Source organism: Macrotis lagotis, chromosome 5 (genome assembly GCF_037893015.1).
Source record: "Macrotis lagotis isolate mMagLag1 chromosome 5, bilby.v1.9.chrom.fasta, whole genome shotgun sequence".
Taxonomy (NCBI): domain Eukaryota; kingdom Metazoa; phylum Chordata; class Mammalia; order Peramelemorphia; family Peramelidae; genus Macrotis; species Macrotis lagotis.
Genome location: NC_133662.1, coordinates 74,541,868 through 74,567,938, shown reverse-complemented (window position 1 = coordinate 74,567,938; position 26,071 = coordinate 74,541,868). Strand labels below are relative to the sequence as shown.

The 26,071-nt window shown below is 35.1% G+C and overlaps 1 protein-coding gene across 2 annotated transcripts in view; it reads left to right on the top strand.

The window, feature by feature from the left end:
• UBE3D (ubiquitin protein ligase E3D) overlaps positions 1-26,071 on the top strand; it is a 198,210-nt gene that overhangs the window by 109,298 nt on the left and 62,841 nt on the right. For both annotated transcript variants that reach the window (XM_074237390.1, XM_074237391.1), the window contains exon 9: positions 20,684-20,822. In XM_074237390.1, coding sequence (XP_074093491.1) covers positions 20,684-20,822 — 139 coding nt within the window. The remainder of the gene's footprint in view (positions 1-20,683; positions 20,823-26,071) is intronic.

Sequence of the window (26,071 nt, the reverse complement as noted above, 5' to 3'; positions counted from 1 at the left end):
CTCATCCGGACCAATCTAGATTCAGTGAACAGATATGAATTAGGATGACTGGAGATGGCCCTACATAAAAAGAGTAGACTCGATAATTTAATAATTTTATTTACTAAAGTTAACTGAAACAGATAACTTGTAAAGTTATTAGGAGGGGGAAATTGTCTGTAGTGAATTAGATTGTAAAATCCTGGATGGTAGAGAAATAACATTTTATTTTTGTGACCTTACCAACACTTTGGCATTGCACTCTGTACACTGTGGACAGTTAATACATATTCATTCATATTAAAGGGAAAATTACTTTCAAATTTGGAAGATATTTTTATTACCCTGTATTACTTTAGAAACATTGCCAAAAGAAATTTAATAATTTTATGTAAGCCTCCTAATTGATCTTCTTGCCTCCAGTATTTGCCCTCTCTAATCCATTTTGTATATAACTTCCAAATTCATAATTCCTAAAACTTAAATCTGACCTTGTCAACTCCCTAGTAAAAATCTTCAGTAGCTCCCTATTTCCTCTAGGATGAGGGTTCTTAGGAGCTGTGAACTTAAAATTATTATATTTGAATATAATTGGTTTCTTTGAAATCCTATGTATTTTATACATTTAATAACATGATTCTGAGAAGGGGTCTATCTATAGGTTTCATCAGACTACTGAAAGAGTCCATGTTATCCAAAAAAAGACTCCATTGATAAGTGACAAAATCTTCAGTTTGTCATTTAAAGCTCTTCCTGTATTTTGTCTGGTAATTAAATTGACCTGCTGTTTCTGGCAGTGGCATTCCTTTTCTAACCTAAATGTTGGCACACAAATGGTTTCCCATGTCTAGAATTCATCTCCGTCTCATAGAATTACTAACTTCTTTCAAATCAGTTGTGCCTCCTGCTATATGAAGATTTTCCTGATCTTTCTTCCTGACCTCCTTCAAGTTGTTAGTATTCTTTACTTTTTGAAATGACTTTGTATATACTTTCCCCTCCTTATTTCTGTATAGGTTATATCCCTCAGTAGGAAGAAATGTGAATTTCTTGAATCAGGATTTGATTCATTTTTGCTTTTATCTCCAGGGTCCAGGACAGTGCTTGCCAATGACTCCTTTAATGAATGTTTGATGTTGAGTTAAAGTAAACCAGCAATTTTATGTAGCCTGGATATTTTATTTAAAAATGTAATTTTTAACAAACATTTTTATAAGTACATGCATTTTTGATTTTTAAAAATTTTAATTTTAATGTGTGAGTCATCTTGAGGGTCATCTTGAGAATTGATCTTCTATCATCTACCTGTTTGTTCATAGGCTAGAGAAGAAAGAGAATTTTTTTCCTGCTTTTCATTCCCAGTTTATGTAGAATGAGATTGTCTAAAGAAAAAAAAAAACTTTTTTTTACTTGTAGTAGATATCAGCCACTAACATTAAGCTACAAAAACATAATAAAAAACTTCTTGATAATCACTCAACTAATTGTTGGGCTTCAGTCTGAACTTATGATTTCATCTATGTAGGGTACCTCCTGTGTAGAATTTATTATTATTATTATTATTATTATTATTATTATTATTATTACATTAATTTTTAATCTTTGATAATTGCTAGGGTACTGATTTTCTAGTAGTCACACAACTAATGTGCTTTAGAGGCAAGACTTGAACCCAGGTTTCTGGACTTCAACTTATTTAGTGAATTAGTTCTGTTTGACTCTTTGTGATCTTATTTGGGGTTTTCTTGTCAAAGCTTTTGGAGTGATTTGCTATTTCCTTCTTCAACTCATTTTGCAGATGAGGAAACTGAGACAGAGTTAAGTGATTTGTCCAGGGTCACACAACTAGTAAGTGTCTGAGGTCAGATTTGAAATCAGGTCCTCCTGACTCCAGGTCTGACACTCTATCTCCACTGTACTATCTAGCTACCCTGGACTCCAATACTTCCCTTTATCCACTGATTAATATAGGTGTTTATGTGACTTTTACCAATTCAACAATATCGCTTTCATCTGCCAATATTTGAAAGATTTCTATTAGCCCTGAAATTTATAATTAATATTACATAGGTATCATTACCCAAGTTCTCCCAATTTTTTTCTTCAAAATCTCATATCAGATGTTTAGGACCCCCTTGTGAACTTGAGGTAATTCAGTCAGTTTTTACTTCTTATAAAAGTCATATATATACTAACATGTTATATCAATCATCTAAAAATCTTTTAAAATCCATGCTTGTAATTTTATTCATGTTTAGTATTCTTGGTAAGAAATAGAAACCAACATTTTGTAATCTTAGAGTGGCTTGGAGACACAGCGAGTTTAAGGGATTTGACTTGTGTGGTACAGCTACTTTGTTTGAGATAGAATTTGAACCCATGTTTTCCTAACTAACCTCCTTTCCATTTTGCTGTGCTGTTGAATCTCAATAAAGGCTTGAATCCATGAGCCTGAGATTGAGTCTCATGACTACTGTAAATCAATACCTTTTATTATATTCAAACTGATTGTTGCACTCTTATATGTGGTGGTGGGCACTTGTTTTGATCAGTATTATTTGGGGTTGTGCTGCTGGCTATCACTTCCACTAGTATACCTATACATGGTACTGGCAGGTCTCAGGCCTTTCTTGTATTCTTCAGGTACAAAAAAACCTTAATTTAGAAAGGCCAAGGTCACCTACTCCATCCTGGTCCATCCAATAGAATTGATTTTTGTTTTGCCACTAGACTTCGATGACTCTAGAGGAGAGAGTGAAGCTGACAACTTTGCTCAGTTCTGCCCATTTGAATCCAGTTCACTTAAAAGTCAAGACATCACTCTTGTGATGTTGTTGCTTCTCTTTGAGAAAGAGATATGAACAAGAAGAAGCCTCTCCATATGATTTAGACAGAATTTCAAGTTAATGTTATAAAATTTGAATTACCTTGCTAATTTTTTTGAAAAAGCAAAAAAGTTGATAAATAACCACAATTAATGTCAAAGTTCATTTTACTATGTCTTTTTTTTATGAGGAAGGAGAATTATAAAATATTCATTACAAAAATAGACTTAATTTGATTTTTACTTCTTTTCTCTATCTTTCCCCCCTACTTAATGATAGGGGTGCTAATGAGAATTGAAATGGTCTAGGAGCAAGTATTAGGAATTAAAAAAAGGAAGAAGGTTTTACGGGCTCCAAACTAGATAATTAGTCCAGGGATAATTGACAGTAGCCTCTTTTTTTTACCTGGCAGGAAACTACCCAACTTTTAGCTCATACAGTCAGAATTATAGGGACCCTCCTCTCCACCCCAGTATGATTTAAGGACCTTTCAGAGTTCATCTTAATTGATAGACCACAAAGCATAAAATTGGAATAAGGCTTGGGGAAGGAGGAGTGGAAGTGGAAGTGGGGTGTGGGAAGGATTTGCTATTGAATTAAATGGCAATGAAAGACAACTAGGAAAAGGAAGAGTTTGCTGCAGTTCTCCCTTCAGATTTCCAAGTTCATCCAGTGTGTCTTAGCTTAGGGCTAGACTGAAGGACTTCAATTTGGTTTTCTCCTATTAAGCCTGTTTCTAGCATTTAGAGTGCTTCCTGTCCCAATCATACAAATAATAAATGATCCCTTGTTTTTGGCAACACTTGTTGCCCTCAGGCTCATAATGCTTTCTAGAGAGGGTCTTATGAATCTTTCACATATCTCTGTGAGAGAGTGACAAAGATGGTAGTTATTTACTTAGGCATTTTCTTCTCTTGAAAATCCTGCCCTTCTGCTTCTCAGTAGTGATGAGAAAATAAACCATCCTCTTTTGACTTCCCCCTTTGTTTCTGGAGCAGCCTGAAAAGCTTGAATGACCCTATTAAACCTTCAGAAGGAAAATTATGTTCTTGGTTATAGCATCTTTGAGCCTGGAGCAATTTGACCATAATTCCTCTTTTCCCTTTAGTGGTAAAATATCTTCTAATAAAAAAAGGAGTTGCGAGTAGAGCATATTGTGAGTAAATACAATGATACCTTGATGAATGAATTATTTGGTAGCAAAACTCCTTTATGACAAAGTCTGTCTTACGTTCTTTTTAAAACTTGTATTAAATCTGTATAATTTGTGGTGCAGTAGAAAAATCATTATATTTAGAGTCAAATTTAGATGGGGCAGCTAGGTGGCGCAGTGGATAGAGCGCCGGCCTTGGAGTCAGGAGTACCTGGGTTCAAATTTGACCTCAGACACTTAATAATTACCTAGCCGTGTGGCCTTGGGCAAGCTACTTAGCCCCATTGCCCTGAAAAATCTAAAAAAAAAACCCCAAACCCCCCAAAACAAAAAAAAAAAAACAAATTTGGAGTTGTGATATCTGCATTCCAGTCCTTGTCCTGTAAGGTAGTATGGGTATTATCCTGGGCAAGTCACTATTCACCTCTATGGACTTTAGTTGTTTCATCTGTAAAGTGGTAGGACTGGATTAGGTGATCTCTAAGATTCCTTTAAATTATGATCCTCTGATTCTATTGTGATTAAGTGTGTGTGTGTGTGTGTGTGTGTGTGTGTGTGTGTGTGTGTGTATTTTTTCATACAGAGCACCTGCTTTTAACTTCATCATCTAGGTAAAGTTAAACCGGACCACAGGATCTTGTGTCATCAGATTCCCTCTGTGTCCTTTTCCTCTTCAATAATATTGTTCTCTGACCTCTTTCCCAATTTGTGTAAGATCCTTTGAGGAGGGTTTTCACTTTCTCATTTTTGGGATTTATATTAATAGTACTTAACACTGCAGGGCACAAAGATATTTATTAAATGTATATTAATTGGTTAAAGAAGGTAGAATCTTTTTATTTTTTTTAGGTTTTTCTGTAAGGCAAACAGAGTTAAGTGGCTTGCCCAAGGCCACACGGCTAGGTAATTATTAAGTGTTTGAGACCAGATTTGAACCCAGGTACTCCTGACTCTAGGGCTGGTGCTTTATCCACTGCGCCACCTAGCCACCATGTATGTTTGACAGTACTTTGATGTGAATACATTTTAGTTGGCTATTTTCCTCAAGCAGGCATTTTTTAAAAAAGTCTTGTGTATTTTACTCTGGAGTCAAAGGGATGGTACTCAGTTGAAAAGAATTTCAGGCATCAGTAAAAAAGAAAGTAGGGGAAAAATTTGGGTGAGCCAGACAGTACTTGGTTTATTCTTCAGTCCTGAAGTTAAATCTGATTTAAATATCTGAGATTAACCTGTTTGGAATATGGGGTCAGGTTGAGTGGGGTAGGGAGGTAGAAGAAGGAAAGGGTAGTTTGGGGGGCTTTCCCTTCCACTCACATCAGAAGTTTCCTTTTCTTTGGAGGAGTGTGAGATCCGAGGAATTTTGGGCTATGGCATAGTCCCAGAATCAGTATTGGAGGTAGAAAAGCTTGTAATTTCCTTATACCTAGATCTCAGCTCTTGTCATGGTAAGTACTGAACAGTTTCCCTCCAAATAAAATAAATACTACCTTAACAGACCAACCCCCCCACCCCCACCCCAAACCTAGCAATTAATGTGTCATCATGTAACAAATCTGCCACCTTTGCTCTAATATACCATTTACTAAAGTATAGCAAAATTGACATCAAATTAGACAGAAAGGATAAAGACAAAAACAAGATTATGTGTGCTGTTATAATAGCTTTAACTATTTAAATGTTAATGACTCTGAGAAACAGAAAAATAAAGCTATTGAATTTTTTTATACTTTTTGTTGAAACAACCAATTTTTAACACTCATGTCAAAGAGGCCAAAAGAATTGAGAAGCAAGCCCAGTTTTCATCACCCTGCCTAGTGGATAGACAGGGAACAAAGGGTGCTAGGGGGTTAAAACACAGGCTTATTTTCAAAATATTATAGATTGAGCAGTATTGCTGATAATGCTATCTATGTTCATCTGGTTTAATTGGTTTTTGGTAACAGTATTTAGGGGAATAGTAAGAAACAAGACTAAAATGGTAAGTGGGAGCCAGATGGAAGAGCAAGAGAAGAATGTGAAAGATGTTGTAGGGATAAGTAGAGTCAACAAAACTTAGTATTTATTGTGAACTTAAGGAAGAGTTGAGGGCTATAGCATGATTGTAAATCTGAATAATTGAAGAGTCAATGATGTCATCTAAAGAGATGGAGAATTTGGGAGGAGGGATAGGTTTTGGAAAAATGAATTCTGTTTTAGATAATTTAAATTTGACATACCTTCAGAGTATCTTAAGTGGAAATATGCAGCAAGTGATTCTTAATGTAGTAATGAATTCAGTAATGGGATAGTAATAATAGTAATGGAATTCAGGGAGGAGTTTGAGAATGGAAAAGAAATGGAAGTCATTCACATCAAATTGTTAAATGTTTTAATGATCTCATTAGTGCCTACAAGTTTTCCTTTGTTTCTCTGAATTATTCATATTTACGGGAATATTATATTATGTTTACAATGCTTTGAAGACTGTGGTGTATGTTTGTGTTGACAGTATCCTTGATGAAGATATAAAAGGGGAATAAGCATGTTTTTACAGATCATTTTTCCAGAAGACCATATCTTCAGTCTCGCACAATTGTTTGACAGACATTGAGATTATAAAATCCTGCCATATTTCTTGTTTGTTGATTACAGTTCATTTGAAATCAAGGAGTAAAATCATACAACATTCCCTGATGTCTGCAAATCATAGTGATTGATATCAAGCAAGATAACACAAAACTGTTCAGCATTCATGTGGAAGATATTCCATGCAAATTATTGATAGACGAGATTGCCTATGGAAGGGGAGGACCCTGAATATTTATATTTGCAGACAACAAGATGATTTCTTTATGACCCAGAATACTAGTAGGAGTCCTCATTGAGATTGGCAATCATTTGAAAGAAATATGTTTAGTAATCCATATAGAAAAAGATGATGTGAAGAAGAATGCATATCACTTTGATTACAATAATAGCTATCATTTATTAAACTGCAAATTTAAAGTTGCAAAGTACTTTATGAATATTTTTCCCTTTGATCCTCACAACAAACTGGGGAGGTAGATGTTATTGTTCCCATTTTTATAGGTGAGAAAACTGAATAAAAACAGATTAAATGACTGGCTTGAAGTCATACAACTTGTAAGCACTTAAGGCAGGATTTGAACTTGGGTTTTCCTGACTCTAGGGGTGGAGAACTTTTTGTGCTGCCCTACTTAGCTGCCTCTGCTTGAAGACAGGATTTGGACTATCATATATGAAGAATAGAAAGAACTTCAGTTTTGCTGTACCATAGAACTTTGGAAGAGGAATACTGTCTAATGACACTCGAGCACAGTTGTGCAGGACAAGAATTACATGAGATGCAAAAGTGTGTATGTCTTTTAATCTAAAGCAGTGAGGGTGTTACTCATATTGATCTGTCCTTTTCTGACCCTCCCAGTTCTTACTGCTCTTCTTCTCTAATCCTTGAATATGCTTTGTATTTTTACTCCACAAAGATTTTACATATTTGTCCCCCTCTTAGTAGAATTTTAAACTCCTTGAGAGCAGAGACTATTTCATTTCTGTCTTTGTAACTGCAGTCCATGGTAGAAAGCTTGGCCTATAGTAGGTGCCAAGGAAATGTTTATTCAAATTAAATTGAATCTTTGAGGTCACAGGTCCACTGAGGTGAAAAATGAGTAGATAGCATGGTTTGGAAGAAATGCGCAAGCACACATTAGATTGAAAGTCAGGAGACTAGAAAAAGGTGAACTTCTGGGTCCCTCTCATGTCTAAAATATTTTGAAACCTGTATTTTAGTCCAAGCTTGGGTGCTGATGGTAATATGACCTTGGACAAGCCCTCTTGCCTTTTGTAGCCCTTTTCCTTATCTGTAAAATAATGCGATTGTAGTATATTATCTCTGAGGTCTTATTTGGCATGATACTTAAGATAGATAAGTTGTAATTATTTCACATCCTCTTAAAAATTCAAAATCCTTTTTGATATCTTTTCTTTTTGCATCTCTATTTCCTCCCCCTCCCAGTTATCTCCTTTACTGAGAAATTAAAACATCAGTAAAACTAACTAATAAATCAAAAAAGTTTGACATTATATGTAGTGTTTCCCATCCACAGTACCTACACAAAGGAGATATCTTCTCTCTCTTCTTTGGGAGCAAGTTTCATCATTATAATTTTGCTGCTTTCAATTTCAATTATTTTATCATTTTCCTTCTTTCTATGTATATTGATTTCTGTGTACATTGTTTTCCTGGTTCTGCTTACTTCCAGTGGTTCATGTAAGCCTTTCCATGCTTCTTTGTATTCATCATGTTCTTCTAGAAGAATAATATTCAGTTACATTCATATATCATAGTTTACCAGTTCTTTGGTAGGCAAGTAGTAAGTAGATTGATAGATAAATATTAAGAGAAATAATCTAAGTATTTGTTAAGGACTTATTCTTTGCCAGTCACTATGAGAAGAGCTAGAAATACAACTTCCAGTGGTTCATGTAAGCCTTTCCATGCTTCTTTGTATTCATCATGTTCTTCTAGAAGAATAATATTCAGTTACATTCATATATCATAGTTTGCCAGTTCTTTGGTAGGCAAGTAGTAAGTAGATTGATAGATAAATATTAAGAGAAATAATGTAAGTATTTGTTAAGGACTTATTCTTTGCCAGTCACTATGAGAAGAGCTAGAAATACAATAAAACAAAAATGAAAATATAAAATGATCTTTATTCACTAGCAGCTTACATTTTAATGAGGGAAAATAATAGATAATGGCAACTGGAAAGTAAAGAGTTGAGGGGAAGGAGAGTCACACAAGAGCAAAGGGAAAAATCTAAAGAGTTAGCAGAACTAAGAGAGAAGTGGGCATGGGTACTTCCTGAAATGGTAGTCCTGGGCAGGAATTCACCAATTAAGGATGGAGTCCCAGGGATGGAAAAAGGCTCATGGAATAGAGATTGAAAAGTCCAGATAATCAGGTGCAATATCACAAAAGGTGCTGCTATATTTTTCTACATATGGGTGGTGCTTTGGGGTTGGTGGGTGTGGACTGAGGGAGTTTATATGCCTAACAGTGAAATCTCTGGATATGGAATTTTAGTCAATCCTGAATAGAGGGACTAAATCAAATTTTTTTTCTGGAATGCCTGGACCAGTCAACTCATAGCTTGTTCTTTCTTTGTTTCTCTCTCTCTCTCTCTCTCTCTCTCTCTCTCTCTCTCTCTCTCTCGCAAATTGACCATGGGTCACACAGCTAGGTAATTATTAAGTGTCTGAGATCGGGTTTAAACTCAGGTCCTCCTGAATCCAGGGCCAGTGCTCTATCCACTGTACCACCTAGCCACCCCAGTTTGTTCTTCCTTAAGAGAAATGTTACTCCCTGATTGTCTGTGATGATCATTTTTTTGGAACTGGGTTCTTAAGCTATTAATATTTTGTAATATGACACTAACTGTATTTGTGTTCTGATGCTAATAATACTTATAATTCATAAAAATATGATTTCATCTCACTAATATTCTACCAATTTCAAATCAGTTTTCCCCATCCATTCAGTCTTCATCATTCCCCATCATTGCCTTATTATTCTTGCTTTGCTGGAATGATCTCTATATAGAATGTTTGAAACCATTTTTAGGGAATGTTAGTCTCAGGTTGTATATGGGATTGAATTCCTCTGTAAAAATTCCCATCAATTCAATGGATGACTTAAAAATGGGTATCAGCAAAGTACTGTCCATAAGCTATACTTTGCCACCCTGATTTAAATGTTCTTTAGAGGTTTCAGTTTTTTTTCTCCATTAGTATTATTATTTTTTGAAATTTTATTTACTTTTTACAATTAAATGCAAAGGTAGTTTTTTTCATTCTTCCTTTTGCAGGTGTTTTAAAAATCCCTCAACACATTTCCATGTTAGTCATATTGTGAAAAAAGAACAAAAGAGAAAAACCTATCATAACAAAACATGACAAGTTTTTAAAAAGTGAGAATAATATGCTTTAATCTGCATTCAGACTCCATTTCTCTGGTTGTAGTTGGTATTTTGCATCACAAATCTTTTAGAATTGTCTTTGATCACTGTATTGCTGAGAAAAGTTAAGTCTATTACAGTTGATCATCACACACTGTTGCCAGTACTGTGTACAATGTTCTCCTGGTTCTGCTCAATTTTCTCAGCATCTCTCCTTGAGTCTTTAGAGAAATTTTTTCCTAAGGAATGTATCATACCACTTAACACATCTATTGGTAGATGACTTTCAAATCGAGAGGTAGAAATTGATTGATTCATTTGGCCTTGTTAGTTTGTTTTAAAAATGACTATTATTCAGATATAGTTTGAAATCCTATGTGTTTCAAATTCCACTTAACTTTTCCTAGCATACTTAATAGGTAGTTAAAAGGAGCACACTGTTATACAGATAGCAAATTTTATGGAGTCTTAACTGCTACTTATTGATGAAATTCAGCAGAGCATTCATTAGAGTAGTAGTGTGCAAGTACTGCTTCAGTATATCCAATTATGGTGATGCTTTTATGATAAGCCTAACTATTTGAAGATTAAATCCTTTCACTTAAATTTAGTTAAATTTAAATGGAATTAAGTTACTATAACTTATCTTCAATAAGACACAATGACTTGGTTGTATTGAGAATTCTGGGTAGATTCTCAAAATTGCTATATGAAGTATTTTTTCTTTTTTTTAATACATATTTATGCTTAGTCAAGGTCAGTAAACCTTTTTTAATGGTTTGAGCACATAAAAACATTTTTATTAAATTTAAGAGCTTGGCTCATTTTAACTTTGAAATTAAATTTTAAAAATTACTTGCCTGTAAAATATTTAAATTTAAAGCATAAAACTATGTCAGGCAGGAATTAATTCTTAAATTTTAATATCATAGATCTATTTCTGAGACTAGTGCCTCTATACCTCTCCATTTATACCCATTGAGCTTGCTTACTTTCTTCCCTTTATACTTATAGTTCTTCATTACTTCATTCATTCATTGATTTATTTATATTCAGTAATACCTTTTGATATAGTAGATAGAATACTAGACTCGGGAAAGTCCTGGATTTAAATCCTTTTCTTTAAAAAAATTTACTTAATATTTTGAATTTCCCCAATTCCGTGTTAAAACAATTTTTAGCATTCATTTTTAAAAATTTTGAATTCTAAATTTTCTTCCTCCCTTCCCTCCTCCCTCAATGAGAAGGCAAGCATCAAATCCTATTCCTGATGTTATTTGTTTTGTGATTGTAGGCAAGTTACCAAATCTATCAACTTCTGTTGCTTCATCTGTAAAATGGTGACAATAATATTTATAGTTCCTACTTCATGGTATATTGTGAGGCATATGAGACTCTGATATGCTTTCTGCATATCTTAAGAAACTGCTTAAGAAAAACCTTAAGAAACTCCTGCAAACTGTTTGCCTCAGTTTCCTTATATGTAAAATGAACTGGAGATGGAGATGGCAAACTAACTACTCCAGCATTTTGCCAAGAAAATTCCAGATGGGGTTGCAAAAATGATTGAAATAACTGAACTACAATGTTCTCCACAAAATTCTGACTAATGCCTCCAAATAAAAGTGATCTCTCCCTCCCATGAAGTTTGATAGCATTTTGTTAGTATTTAATGCATGTGCCATATTTTATTTAGTATTGCATTTGTTTTTGAGCACATCTTATTTCACCCAAAATATTTTAAGCTCTTAATTCAATGGCAGGGATCCTGCATTCTATAACTCTACATCTCATCCAGAGTAACATATCCGCCTTTCATAGAACAGTATTAATATTACTTGTAGCAATAATAGTTGAAAGTGTCTGAAGCTGATTTTGAACTCAGGTCTTCCTGCCTTTTCCTGATAGGCAGCTCCAGGCCTAGAGTCATCCTGAGTTCACTTCTGGCCTCATGCTCCCCTAGTTATGTGACCTGGGTAAGTCACTTAACCTTATTTATTCCTCATATGTAAAATAAACTGAAATAAGAAGAAAATGTCAAACTAGGCCAGTATTTTTGCCAAGAAAACCCCAAATGGGATCATGAAGATTCCTGAATCTGGGTCTGATTGCACCACCTTCCTGCCTTTAGAGAAAGTAGTAGGATTTAAATGACCTTGAAGGAAAAGAAAGCCAGTTTGAATGTATAGTTGTTTACATCTTTAGTCTCCTTTTATCTCAAAGCTGCCCTGTTCATGATTTTTTTTCCATTTTTTCCATGAGATCTTGAAAAGCATTTTCTGAATATCCTTAAAACAATGAGTAGCGCAGTCTTTTCTGTTTAGAAGTAGTATTAACAACTAAATTAATGTTAGTTGGCAATCTCTGAATATCCTTAAAACAATGATTAGCACAGCCTTTTTTGTTTAAAAGTAGTTTTAATCACTGCCTCATTTCATCTTCTTAAGTGTTCTTTATCCTTTTTTTTTTCATATAGGGAAGTAGAATAAATATTTATTAAGTTTCCCTTATGTGCCAGACCTTGTGCTTAATGACTTTTACAAATATTATCTCATTTGATCCTCACAAGATCCCTCAAAGGTAGGTGCTATTATTATCCTCATCTTACAGTTCAGGAAACTGAAGCAAACTGAAGTTAAATGATTTGAACTCAGGTCTTCTTGACTCCAGCCCGAGTACTCTTATCTACTGCACTACTTTGCCGCCTCCAAGTATAGGATACTGGATACAGAGGTAATTGAGGATAAATGTGGTAGTGCCATTAATATTCTCAATGAAAATAGATCTTAACAACAGTCTTTACTAATTGAGTTTATTGTTTTAGAAATGGAAGCAACCTCAGAGGTCATTGAGTTCTTATTTAATAGATGAAGAAAATGAAGTTCAAATTGATTAGGTATTGCCCAAGATTGCACAGGTACTAGGTAGCAAACTTTGACTTTTCTTTAGGTAACTCATGGTCTAAAAGTGCACAATTCTGGAACAACCACTGATAATTTTCCAAATTGTTAAAATAAGTTTGATTTAATTTTTGTTGTGGCAGTTGGTCTCATCATGTCTATTACTTACTTACTCTTCTTTAAATATTTATGGTTTTTACAGGGTCAAAGCTTCTATCCATTTTATAAACCTTTATCATTCCCCATATTTTCTAGTATAGTTTTTGTACTTCCTCATGCCAACATCCTTGTTGCAGTTAAAATGAGTATAGGCAAACTCAATTGAAAGGATCTGTCAAATCCTTCATAGAACTTTTCTATACCCTCAACAATACTTGTTATCATGTAAACTATAATTGTTTTCATAGTAGCCTGTTTACTTATATATTAATCTTGAAGAGAAGAAAGACAAGATAACCAGACATTCCATAACATTTGTTTACTATTTGTAAGGAAACCAACCCTACCAGCACCTTTATTCATATCTCTGATAAGGGCCTGGGAGTTGGCCTTTGATTTAGCTGTCTTGTTTGTATTTGTTGGTTTCATTTATAATGAGAATGCCAATATGGATATGGTTGAGTTTCTCCAGAATTGCATCAACCCCTTGATTATTGAGTAGAGGTAGCATGTTGAAAGTATTAACAACTAAATTACTGCTGTTGACAGAATAAAACTTATGTGATACTTAGTACTCTCTGCCTGGTCTGCTGCTCTATCATCGAAGTATATTTAATGACTTGCCATCTCCAAAAAATTTAATCATCTGGTGGCTAGTTTTCTGATGTTGAAACTCTTTACTCTTATCTAAGCTATTCCTCAACACAGCCAACACTGTCCATTTCTGAGCCCAGAAGACTTTTTTTTTTTTTGCAAGGCAAACGGGGTTAAGTAGCTTGCCCAAGGCCACACAGCTAGGTAATTATTAAGTGTCTGAGACTGGATTTGAACCCAGGTACTCCTGACTCCAGGGCTGGTGCTTTATCCACTACACCACCTAGCCGCCCCCTCCTATCTATAGTCTTAAAAAAATGCCTAGTCTTAACTTTTGGGAAAATAGGCCTTGTAGTTCACACACATACACAAAAATGTCTTTGGTGAGAATGGCAAGATTGATTCACTGTCTAGATTTTTTCAAGTAAGTTCTGATGCTTGACCTATCTCTATTTTAAAAAATAAGTGCCAGATACTCAGACTGAATAGAGAATCATATTTTCTACATAACTGGGTTTTCTGGATAATTGAATTAATTTTATAAACATTTCAATCTTTCACCATTTTAAAAAATAAACACTTCTACAATATCACACATGTCTTTTAAAATTTATTTGTTTATTTTGAATTTTACATTCTCCCCCCGCCCCCAAAGACAGTCTGTTAGTCTTCACATTGTTTTGATGGTATACACTGATCTAAGTCCAATGTGATGAGAAAGAAATCATATCCTTAAGGAAGAAAAATAAAGTATAAGAGATAGCAAAATTACATAATAAGATAACAGTTTATCTTTAAAAATATTGAATCATATGTGATCTGGCCTCCTTCATAACTTATAATCATTATGACTAATTATAGTGTTGTGATATAAATGTGCATACTTTTGTTTGGATATAAATTGATCCTTCAACATATCTTGAAATTTGCTTTTTTATTAGAAATTATTTTTATTGGGCAAACAGCAGCAATCCACACTACTTAAATATTAAGTTGATGTCACAAAAAAGTAAAGCTGGAGGATATAAGGTGATTCACTTTCTTTTTTAAAATTTATTTTTATTAAAGATATTATTTGAGTGTTACAATTTTCCCCCCAATCTTACTCCCCCCCCCCCCCCCCCCACGGAAAGCAATCTGTCAGTCTTTACTTTGTTTCCCTGTTGTACCTTCATTCAAATTGGGTGTGATTGGAGAGAAATCATATCCTTAAAGAAGAGAGGAAAAGTCTAAGAAGTAACAAGATCAGACAATAAAATATGTTTTTTTCTAAATTAAAGGGAATAGTCCTTGAAAACTCCACAGCTCCTTATCTGGATACAGATGGCATTCTCTGGAAATTTACTTTTATAATACTAAATCTCTGATATCTTGTTTTCTTGTCATCATTCCCTTATTCAGCACCTAGGACAGTGTCTTTCACATTGTAGACACCTAAATATTTGTTTTAATATATTTTGCAATTACAAAATTCATTCTGCAAGCATTTTCTTTCTTTCTCTTTCTCTTTCCCTCCCTCCCTCCCTCCCTCCCTCCCTCTCTCTCTCTCTCTCTCTCTCTCTCTCTCTCTCTCTCTCTCTTTCTTTCTTTCTTTCTTTCTTTCTTTCTTTCTTTCTTTCTTGCAAGGCAGATGGGGTTAAGTGGCTTGCCCAAGGCCACACAGCTAGGTAATTATTAAGTGTCTGAGGCTGGATTTGAACCCAGATACTCCTGACTCCAGGGCTGGTGCTCTATCCACTGCACCACCTAGTCACCCCTGAAAGCATTTATTAAGTGCCTACTATGAATAAAGTCCTGGGGAAACAAAGACAAAATAAGAAATAGTTCTTGCCCTCAAGAAAGTTACCTTCTGTTAAAAAATAATGAATCTAAAACTGAAACTGCCTCCTCTTATCATGATGTTGTTGTGCTTAATAATATAATTGCCTTCATTGTATTAATTGTAAACACACACACACACACACACACACACAGACACATGAGTGTGTATGCACATGAATGAAGATGCTTATCCAGCATTTCAACAAATAAATATTAATGCAAGATCTCAAACCTTCTGACTCCAAGGACCACTTTACATTTCTTTGTCATTTTATGATTTTCAAAACAGTTGCACTCATATGAATGCATTCAAGTGAAGTTTGAGTCTCATAACAAAGGCAACAAGATGTAGTAGAAGGAGCAGCAGATTACTAGTCAGGAGATCTAGTTTCCTATCCTAACTGTGGCAACAATTAGCTATGTGTTCTGAGTCTGTAAGCTCAACAAAAATGAAGGGGTTGGACTTGATGGTTGCCTTCAGCTTTAAAAACTTATTTTCTAGCAGCCTGTGAGATGGGTAGGGAAGAAATTATCTTCCACTATTGAAGATGAAAGAACTGGACTTAGGGGAGGTTAAATGACTTGTTCCAAATCACATGAATGGTTAGTGACAGAGCTGCAGTTAGAACCAGGTTCTTTCACTTCTTTTTCAGTGCTTTGCAAAATGCTAAGATACTTGTATTCATCACTGAAGGTTGAATTTTCAGCAACTTTCTAAACAGTCTATCTTTCCAACTTTATTAGTTATATCAATTTTCCAGTCAGGCTTTAACTCTACCCTCACAATTCATTTTTATTAACTTCTTAGAGAAACATTTGCATCCTGTATAATTTTAGTATAATGATACTCATTGTTATTGGGGCCAGGTTATATTGTAACAAGTATAGACATTAATAAGACAACATATGTCTGTAGACTATAAGGAAAGAGTCATTGGTGGGGAGAAAGAGAAAGAAAGGGGTGGGGAGAGGGAGAGGGGGGAGAAACTCCAAAGGCCAAATTCCTATAGGAAATCAAAGACAAAAGTAGAGGGATAGCTTTAGTGAAGGTAATCACCCTTCTATCCCCCCCCCCCCCCCCCCGAATACTGGAGGAAAGAAGGAGAAAATAGGAAATATTGTTGGGTTAGAGGAATAACATTAGGGAGGAGAACGTGCTAACAACAAATGGTCTCCATTTCCTCATAACTTGAATGGTAACTTGAAGAGAGAAGAAATTTGGAAAGTACAGTAGAAAGCTAATCAGGACAAAGGTAATAATGCTCATCCATTGGGGAATGTCTAAGAAACTGTGGTACAGGAATATGATGGAATATTATTGTACTGTAGGAAACAACAACCATGATAAATATAAAGAAGCATGGGAAAACTTACATAATTTGATTCAAAGCAAAGTAAATAAGAACCAGGAAAATAATATACACAATGACTTCAGTGATGTAAATGGGAAGAACAACTGCCACAAAATAATTAAAACCGAATATTATGACAGTATAAAGAATAAGGCACTCCCTGCCTTCTTTACTTCCCCATTCTACTCCTACATTATACTACCTGTTTTTACTTGATTTTTCCTTCCCATCCTTCTTATCCTATTTTTGCCATTTTTTAAAATTACAGCAGTAAATGTAAAAAAGAATTTGTAGCAACCAAAAAACCCCCTCTAAAAACCCCTAAACACTCAGAACAGAAAGCTTATAATATACAGAAGCTATTAGCAAATTCAGTACACTTCTTGTTTTTGATTCTTTTATGTAGGGTTAGCATTCCTTAGCTTAAGTATAACCGTATACTCTCCAGAGAGCCATCATTGTGATAACAGAGTGGTCTCTTTGTAGGAAAATTTAGGGTGTGTGTGTGTGTGTGTGTGTGTGTACACTCATATATATATATATATATATATATATATATATATATGTATTTCACATATACTTTTAAAATACTACCTACTCTTCTAGATCTCTCTGTCTCTCTTCCTTTCTAACAGTTGTTACTTATTATCTAAAACTTCTCTGTAAAATTCAGCTCAAGTATATGCTGCCTCTTCCCCAATTGGAACTGTTCTTCCCCCCCCCTCGCCCCATGCCACTGCTAACTCTTTACTATACCTGTGTTACACTTTCATGGTCACTCCATGTTGTTATTGAGGGTCCTTCCATCACAAGGGCACTGTCCTGACTTGCTCTTGAATTGGATTTAAGTGAGGTAGAGATATCAGGTATTTAAAGGATCAATGATAATTCAGAGGTTCTTATAATAATTTCAAATTATGGTAATAATCTTACAAAGGTAAAAGATTGCATTTTTGTACTCTAGAGACTCTTCCCTCCAGAGTTATCATAATCTGGTGACAAGACATAGGTCAAGATGACTGGTTCAGCATGCAGAGCGTGACTTTAGTTTTTTTAAGTTACAGTTTTTCCCCAGGTTTCTGAGGCAATATCTATTCAGTGTTTCAAGATGAGCTATGAAATGAGGTAAAAGAGAACTAGATATCCTAGTTTACCATTACGTAGATACCAGTCTGGGAGGGACCTTTTTGAATTTCCATCCAGAACAGAAACAGTTTCTGTTTGCACTCACTGTATAAGTCATCAAAACCCAAACAATAAGCAAAGAAGACTTGGACTGGGGCCTATTACTGACCATTCATTGAAAGCCAGAGAAATTTGAACAAAGTCTAGTAAGAAGAAATAGAAAGGGAAATTCAATTTAAAATAATTATAGACACTGTAAAATACTTGAGCGTCTACCTAGCAAGATTCACATATTCATTCTTCATTACAGTTTTTTGCTACAGTGTGGAAAGGAAAGGAAGTCACTAGATTGTTGTGAACCATCCAAGGGCTTTTCAATTTTTGTGTCTGTCCCAGAATTTAACAGTAATTTTTATACCATAATACTTAATAGATGGTTGTTGAAGTTGAAATTTGCTTGTATATAACGAGCTTCACTTAGCTCCTCCAATGTTCAAAATAACTATTTTGGGATGATAATTAAACCAGGGTCCAAGACACCATCTGATGTATTATTTTATCACCAGACTTGCCAAAAGGATATAAATCAAAGTGTAATAACATTTAATTAATTCAAACATGATGTGAAAAATAACATGAAATGAATCAACAGTAAAATATTCTCTATATCTTTACACAAAGAGTTGTACAGCTTATATACCTTCAGGAGGCATAAAATTGAATTTCCCATAATTCTCCAGACTGGAAAGAGGTAGATCACTTTGAGAGAAGAATACGCAGGTATAGTGGGACCTGACTTCTTTGCCTTGGGATGCCATGATCTTTGCCCCAAAAGGTCGTTCATTTTTCTCGTGTCTTCCACCAAACACAGCTTCATGTTTTGCCTTTATCATTCTCCCAGCCCTTTGTTCTTGATTTTAAAGCTAAGTTTACCATATTGTTGCCTCATTCTTGACTCAAGAATTCTGGAAAATGAAATCTGCTACAGATACTTCCTTTTAGCAATTTCATTTGCCATCATCTTTGGACATGGGAAAAGGAGCTTTGAGCAGTAAAATTCTCTAAATAATTTTCTTCCTCCCTTCCTTCTTTCTTATATATCAGTATCAACAGTCATCTGCTAAAATTAAATTTAATTTATTTTAGCTGTCATATAAGTATTAAAAGGATCAATGATGATTAGAAGTTCTTAGAATAATTTCAAATTATAGTGATAGTCATTTTAAATGTAAAAGGTTTGCATTTTTCTATTCTAGTTAAACTGCTGTGGAAAAGACATTGTGGACAAGGCATTCAAGCTATTTCTTCCCTCTAGTCCAGAATTCTATCATTCAGTAAAGATTTTATTTTCAGTTTCAGAGAGAAAACAGATTTTTACCAGATAACAAGTGCATAATGTATCATCCCCCAGCAATACTTTTGTTGCAATTAAAAAAATTGCTTTTTAAAAAAGTAAAAAAAAAAAAGACCCCCAAAACCCCACCCAAACACAAAGAAACACCAAAAAAAAAAGTCCTTCAAAAATCCCTTTAGGGCAGGAATTCTTACTGTTTTGTGTTATGGACCCCGTTGGGAATCTGGTGAAGCTATGGACCCTATCTTACAATAATTTTTTAAATGCATAATATAAGCATACTCAGAATTGCTAATGATAATGATAAATAGCATTAGTATAACACTTGAAGGGTTGCAAAACTCTATTCTCATTTTATCCTCCCAACAACCCTGGGATTTAACTGCTATTTTTATCCCCATTTTCACATGAGAAAACTGATGTAGAGGCTAAATTACTTGTCTGGAATCACATAGCTAGTAGACATCAAAGGCAAGATTTGAATTCAGGTCTTTCTGACTCCAGTTTCAGATCTGTCTATTCATTGCACCTCCTGGCTACCCTTAGATTAGAATAGAAAATAATCTTATTGGAGCAACTAGGTGTGGCACAGTGGATAGAGCACTGGCCCTGGAGTCAGGAGGACCTGTTAAAATCTGGTCACAGATATTTAATAATTACCTAGCTGTGTGACCTTGGGCAGGTCACTTAACCCCATTGCCTTGCAAACCTCCCCCCCACAACATTACTAATTTTATTGAAGTTGAAAAATTAATTTTATTGAAAGAAGTTCACAGGTTTAAAGATAAGAACCCTTGGGCTTGAGAGCCTCCAGGGGAGGGAAAGAAAGAAGAAAGAGAGAGAGAAAGGAAGGAAAGGAGGAAGGAAAGGAAAGAAAAAAGAGAGAGAAAGAAAGAAAAAAAGACAGAAAGGAGGAAGGAAAGAAAGGAAACCTTTTTATTTTAATATTTTGGGGATTTATGAGAAGGGAAATCTAGGGTAGGTGGTGGGTGTGAAGACAATATTGACTAAATATGTTAGTTAACAATGTAGAGTAAAGATGATTCTAGTAAATAAATTTTGGGACAGCTATTACCTGCTTAGATTTTAGCCTGCTTCCTATCTTTCTGTGTCACATATGTGAAGTGTAACTAGAAGTAATGAGGCTATTTCCACCAGCTGCACAGAGAATCACTCTTATTACTTTATAGTCACACTTCATATACTTTTGAAAACGAACTGATGGCTTGGAAAAAATTGTTTAAACCTTGTCTTCTACGAGCAGTACAGGGAGTGTATCTTGGACAGCTGTTCCCTCAATTGTATTCATACCTGTAGATTTTTTTTAATATCTCCATTTAGTATTTCTCTCGATTTGAACATTTTGACATTTATTTGTTTCTAACCGTTTTCTTCTTCATATTAGATTGTGAGTTTTCTTAATCAAAAAGCTTTCATGAAAATGTGAATATTTATGTGTTCCAGACTTGCCAGTTCATGGGAAAATGATATTGGAGTCCACTCCCTTGTCCTGCCTTCCCAAACCTGCTTGGAGCTATTGTTGATATTATCAAGGAGTAATGATTCTTTGCCACCTTCTCTTCAATGTATGAACTCCTTTCAGGTGAGAAACTGTTTTATGTCTGTTTGGTTTTGGGTTTTATATGTGTATTGATGGGGAGGAAATGATGTGTGTATGTGTGTGTGTGTGTGTGTGTGTGTGTGTGTGTGTTTGTGAATATTTTTCAATGTCCTTTTCTGAATTTTCTTCTACTCTTTTAAAGTGATTTAACTAATGCTCTTTTCTTTCTTTTCCTCCTTTTTTTTAAAGTAGTATCAGTATTTCTACCTTCATTAAAAGTTTGAAGTATTAGCATGAGAGAGTCATAGTTAGATTTGTAGAACAGGAATGAGTGACCTGTTTTTTTGCAGGTTTGGGAGTGATCCTGGCTAAAATTATGATGTAGTCAGAGACTGTGTTTTTCTCCATACTTCTGCTTGTCCTCATTGTTGGGTACTCCCCTCTTCTAATTCTTCTGTCTTCTAACATATTCGTCATTCTATGTTTGTTGCTAGTCTAGGTTTGTTCGGCTAGATTAATTCTTGCTAATTTGCCATGCCATTTTGCTTTGTTACCCTTTTTTTCCCCCCGTCCTTTGAAAAATCACCATCTTTTTTCTTCTTCTCTGCTTCTCCCCACTTTGTTGTAAATAACAAAAACAATTGGTTTCACTACAGATTTATGATAATTCCGCTGCAGTCTTCTTGCCTCACTTGATCATTTTCTTAATTTCTTTTTTTTGACTCCCTAATGGTTGTCCTTCATTTTTGAAGAAGACTATGTCATCAGGGAGGTGATGCCATGACAAGCATGAGAGGGAGCTGTGCTAGGTCACTAGCCTCACTTTCTCCTCCAGAGCCATCTGGGTCCAGTGGCCAGATAGGAATCAGGACAACCAGAGAAGATCTGAATGGGAGGCCATCAGGGTTAAATAATTTGCCCAAGGTCACCAGCTAGTAAATTTCTGAGTCTGAATTCGAACTCCCCTCTTTCTGACTCTGACTAGTGCTCTATCTACTGCACCATCTAGCTGCCTAACACATTCCTGACTGCAGCAGTCCCAAATCTTTCTTCCTCTCCTTTCCTTCTTCCCTCTCCTTCCCTTCTCCCCTCTCCCCCTAATGCAAATTCAGTTCTTACTCTTTTAAATAATAACTATTCCTGTTATTTTATATTATTATATTTTATATATATACATATTATATTTATATTATTTTAATTTTAATTGAAGCTATTTGTCCTTAGATTTCTCATTTTCCAGTTCTCTATAATTTTAGTGTCTTCTTCCTGAGATTATCTTTAATATGTCATATATACATATACATATATATGTATATATGTGTGTATATATATATATATATATATATATATATATATATATATATATAGTTTCTATGTTAGATTCCCCCTTATGCTATGAGCACCTAAAGAGCAGATACTGGTGCTTTCCTTTTCTTGTATCTTCAGGGCTTAGCACAGCGGAATTGTATATAGTAGGCACTTAATAAATGCTAATTGACTGACAGGCACATAAGAAGCAAATTCAAAACAAAATACAGAGGAAGGTATATATGCTTTTGTATGTTTGTCTCCCCAATTACAATTATTATAATATGAATGTCTTGAGGGTGGGGTTTGTTTTGTTTTTTAAAATTGTACTTGTTATTGTCTGATTCCTTTTGATTGCATTTTGGGTTTTTCTTGGTAGAGATACTATAGTGATTTGCTATTTCCGTCTCCAGCTGATTTTATAGATGAGGAAACTGAGGCAAACTGGGTGAAGTGACTAGCCCAGGGTCAGATAACCAGTAAGTGTCTGATTTGAATTCAGATCCTCCAGATGCCTGGATCCTCTTTTATTTGTCTTCCCTGGAGCCAACAATGTGCTTGCCCCAGAGTAGATGCTTTAAAAATGCTTTTTGATTACTGCTAAGGGAATGGAGAGTTAAAGAGATGATTAACAAAGGAGGTCTGCTCTATCTGTTTCCCTTGAGCTGTAGAAGACTTGTTCTCTTTTAAGTTATTTTTTAAATGATTTTTTTGATGTCTTTCATCTTTATATTATATTATAGTCATTTCTTGAGGAAAAATTAAAACTCTTTCATCCCTCAATATCAAATCTTTTCTTTCAGCAAATATCACATATGGTGATCCTACTGGAAAGCATTCTGTTCTAGTTCTTCACTTTTCTGCTGTGAGAAGAGATCTGTTATCTAGAATTTTTCTGATTTTTCATTTACTAAATTTAGAAAGTTAATTTCCTTTCATTAGGAAGCTAAGGTGGCACGTAGATTGCATACTCAGTCTGGAGTCAGAAAGACGCGAATTCAAATTCAGCCTTACTTATTAGCTGAATAATCATGGGCAAGTCACTTACCCCTGGTTGCCTCAGTTTCTTCATCTATAAAATGAGTTGGAGAAGGAAATGGCAAATCAATCCAGTGCCTTTGTCCAAATGAAGTCACAGAGTCAGATATGATTGAAAAACAGTAAACTTCCTTCTTGTCATTTACGTTGTTGAAATCATAGTGCATGTTGTTCTTTTGGATCAGTTCATGTACATCCTAAGATCTTTGCCAAATATAGAATTTAATGCCTACATTAATTTCAACCTGTTTTCATTTATATAATTGAGCATTTAAAACTCTACTGTTAAGATGGTAATGGTGCTTCCTTCCTCTTAGCACCTTTAATCAAAGAAGCTCTTCAATGAATAATGCAGAAATGGCTATGTAGGTTAGAATTGTCTGGGCTATGTGATCCAGAGCAGGTGATTTAACCTCGCAGTGTCATAGGCAACTCTTTAAGATTGAAATAGCTATTTCTGCAGCATGACAGAGAGTATGTATGTATGTACTCCCATTTTAGTACATTTGCTAAATCCTATCATGTGCTAATTGATTAGCTGTTTGTAAGGCACTACTGCAGACCTTTACAGATGGTAGATCCTACCTAAGATATTTTGTCCCTCTTTCCTATGGTTGATGGTGGAAGGCATCCTTATTAGAGAAAGTATCAGGTCACTTTTCATTCTAGATAAAAGGATAAGGGAAAAGAGAGAATGTCTTTTTGCAAATATCAGAGTTGTCTCATTCATTTTCTTAGCAAATGCTTTAATTATTTGTAACTAGAATGAGAAAATGCTATTAAATTTTAGAAATGGTTAGAGTTTCTCGGAGGTCACATCTCGGAGGTCACATGCTCAGTAGGGTAGTGGATAGGGTGCCACTGGAGCAAGGAAGACTCAAGTTTAAATGTGATCTCAGACACTTATTACCTGTGTGACCCTGGGTAAGCCATTTAACCTCTGTTAACCTCAATTTTCTCTTATGTAAAATGGGGATACTGATTGTACTTCCTTTCTAGTGGGGATCAAATGAGATAATTTTTAAGTACTTAATACCTGATACATATAGTAAACCCTGTTTAAATGTCAGTTATTAATGGACAGCATTTGTGAGGAATGTTGATAAAGATTTCAGTAGGGCAAGAAAAAAAATCTTGATCCAAATGCCATCCTTGCATTTCCAGTTCTCCAACTCATGCCACATACTGGAGAATGTTTCTTTTTTCTACAAAGTGCATTATTCAAGATTTCCTACAATTTGGGTGTTGCTTCTGTGAGCATTATTAGCATTGCTGACAAAGCCTTAAAGGAAGAATATTTTTTATTGAGTTAGAGCTTATATAAATGTTCAATATTTAAATTTTTAACTTAAACTAAAGAGAGACTGTATGGTTTAGCGACCAGTCCAGAAATCAGAAAAAACCTGGATCTGAGATCTCATTAACTGACTTGTGTGACCCCAGGCAGGTGATTTCACCTCTCAATGTCCCAGGCACCTCTTTAAGACTGAAATTTGCTGAGAAGGTGCTGACCTGCATTGGTAAAGGAATTTTCTTCACTCTGGAGTACACTCTATGGATGAAATCACTGACTCAGTTTTTACCTCTGACTTAAGACCATTTTAATGAAAACGGCACAACTGGGATATCCTCCATTTGGGGCCACCTTGAGAATGTACAGAACTGGGAGAAGAGCTTGTAGGCACAGATTTTTGTTTTGTTTTTCTCTTTAAGGGCATCTGTTTCCATTGCTATTTAAATTGAAACTCTAAATTGTGCATTTTGTAATTTGGTATTAGCATGGCAAAGAGGTTGATTAGGAGGTTGCTCCATCTGGGGTATTATCCCTTCTCCTAACTCAGTGGCTTAACTCCTGCTGACAACACCCTACAGGAACCTTCCTTGGAAACTTCTTTGCAGCTACAATATCAGAATAGAATGTTCCATGATTTGGGTCACCCAACTGGAGAAAGCTTTTGAGTTTCTTCTATTTTTGTAATGTAATGTAATGTAAATGTAATGTAAAGATTGCAAGTTTTGGAGTCAGAGGACCTACCTCTTTCATCAACTGCCTTTGTGACCTTGGGTAAGTCACCACCTCTCTGGACTTCAGTTTTTCTCAACTTTCAGATGAGGCGGTTGGATCTGATGACTTCAAAGATCTCTTTCGGGGGCGGCTAGGTGGCACAGTGGATAGAGCACCAGCCCTGGAATCAGGAGTACCCAAGTTCAAATCCGACCTCAGACACTTAATAACTGTCTAGTTGTGGTGGCCTTGGGCAAGCCACTTAACCCCATTGCCTTGCAAAAACTTAAAAAAAAAGATCTTTTTCAGTTCTATCCTATGATCAGAGGCAGCTTCTTGGAACCACCCATTGTGTATAGGCTTCTCTAAAGTAAAACAGCATGCTGCAATTAAGAAAATGCTCAATTTTGATTTCTGAGGATCTGTATTCAAATTCTGGATTTATAACTTCCTGTGTGACCTTGGACATCACTTCTAGCATAGATTTCCTTTATTACTATTTGGTAGAATCTGGCTGGTCATTTTCCATTGTTGCCTCAGATATTGCTGATTCTGACTCCAGTTTTATTTTCTGTGATTTTTTTTTTTTGCTTGACAAAGCCAGTGTCGTCTTACTCTTTTAAAGAAAAAAATATTTCTGTTATAGAGTCATTAACCTTCTGACTAATCAATAAGAGTTTGGATTCTTTTGTTTTCTAATGCTTTCCACCATATTTTTTACCAGCTGTTTCTATGCTCACCTTCTCACTGAAGCTACCCTATGTTAACCTATAGACTGATTTCTTTTGTAGGGTCTTGTCAAGTTCTTCCTGCAGTTTCTCTATTTAAACATCTGGAACAGATCTTTTCATCTAGGCTGCTAAAATTGCTGTGGAGGACTCCTTATCTAAAGCTTATCACAAAGACTGGAAGGCAATGTGACCCAATATTCTTTGAAATG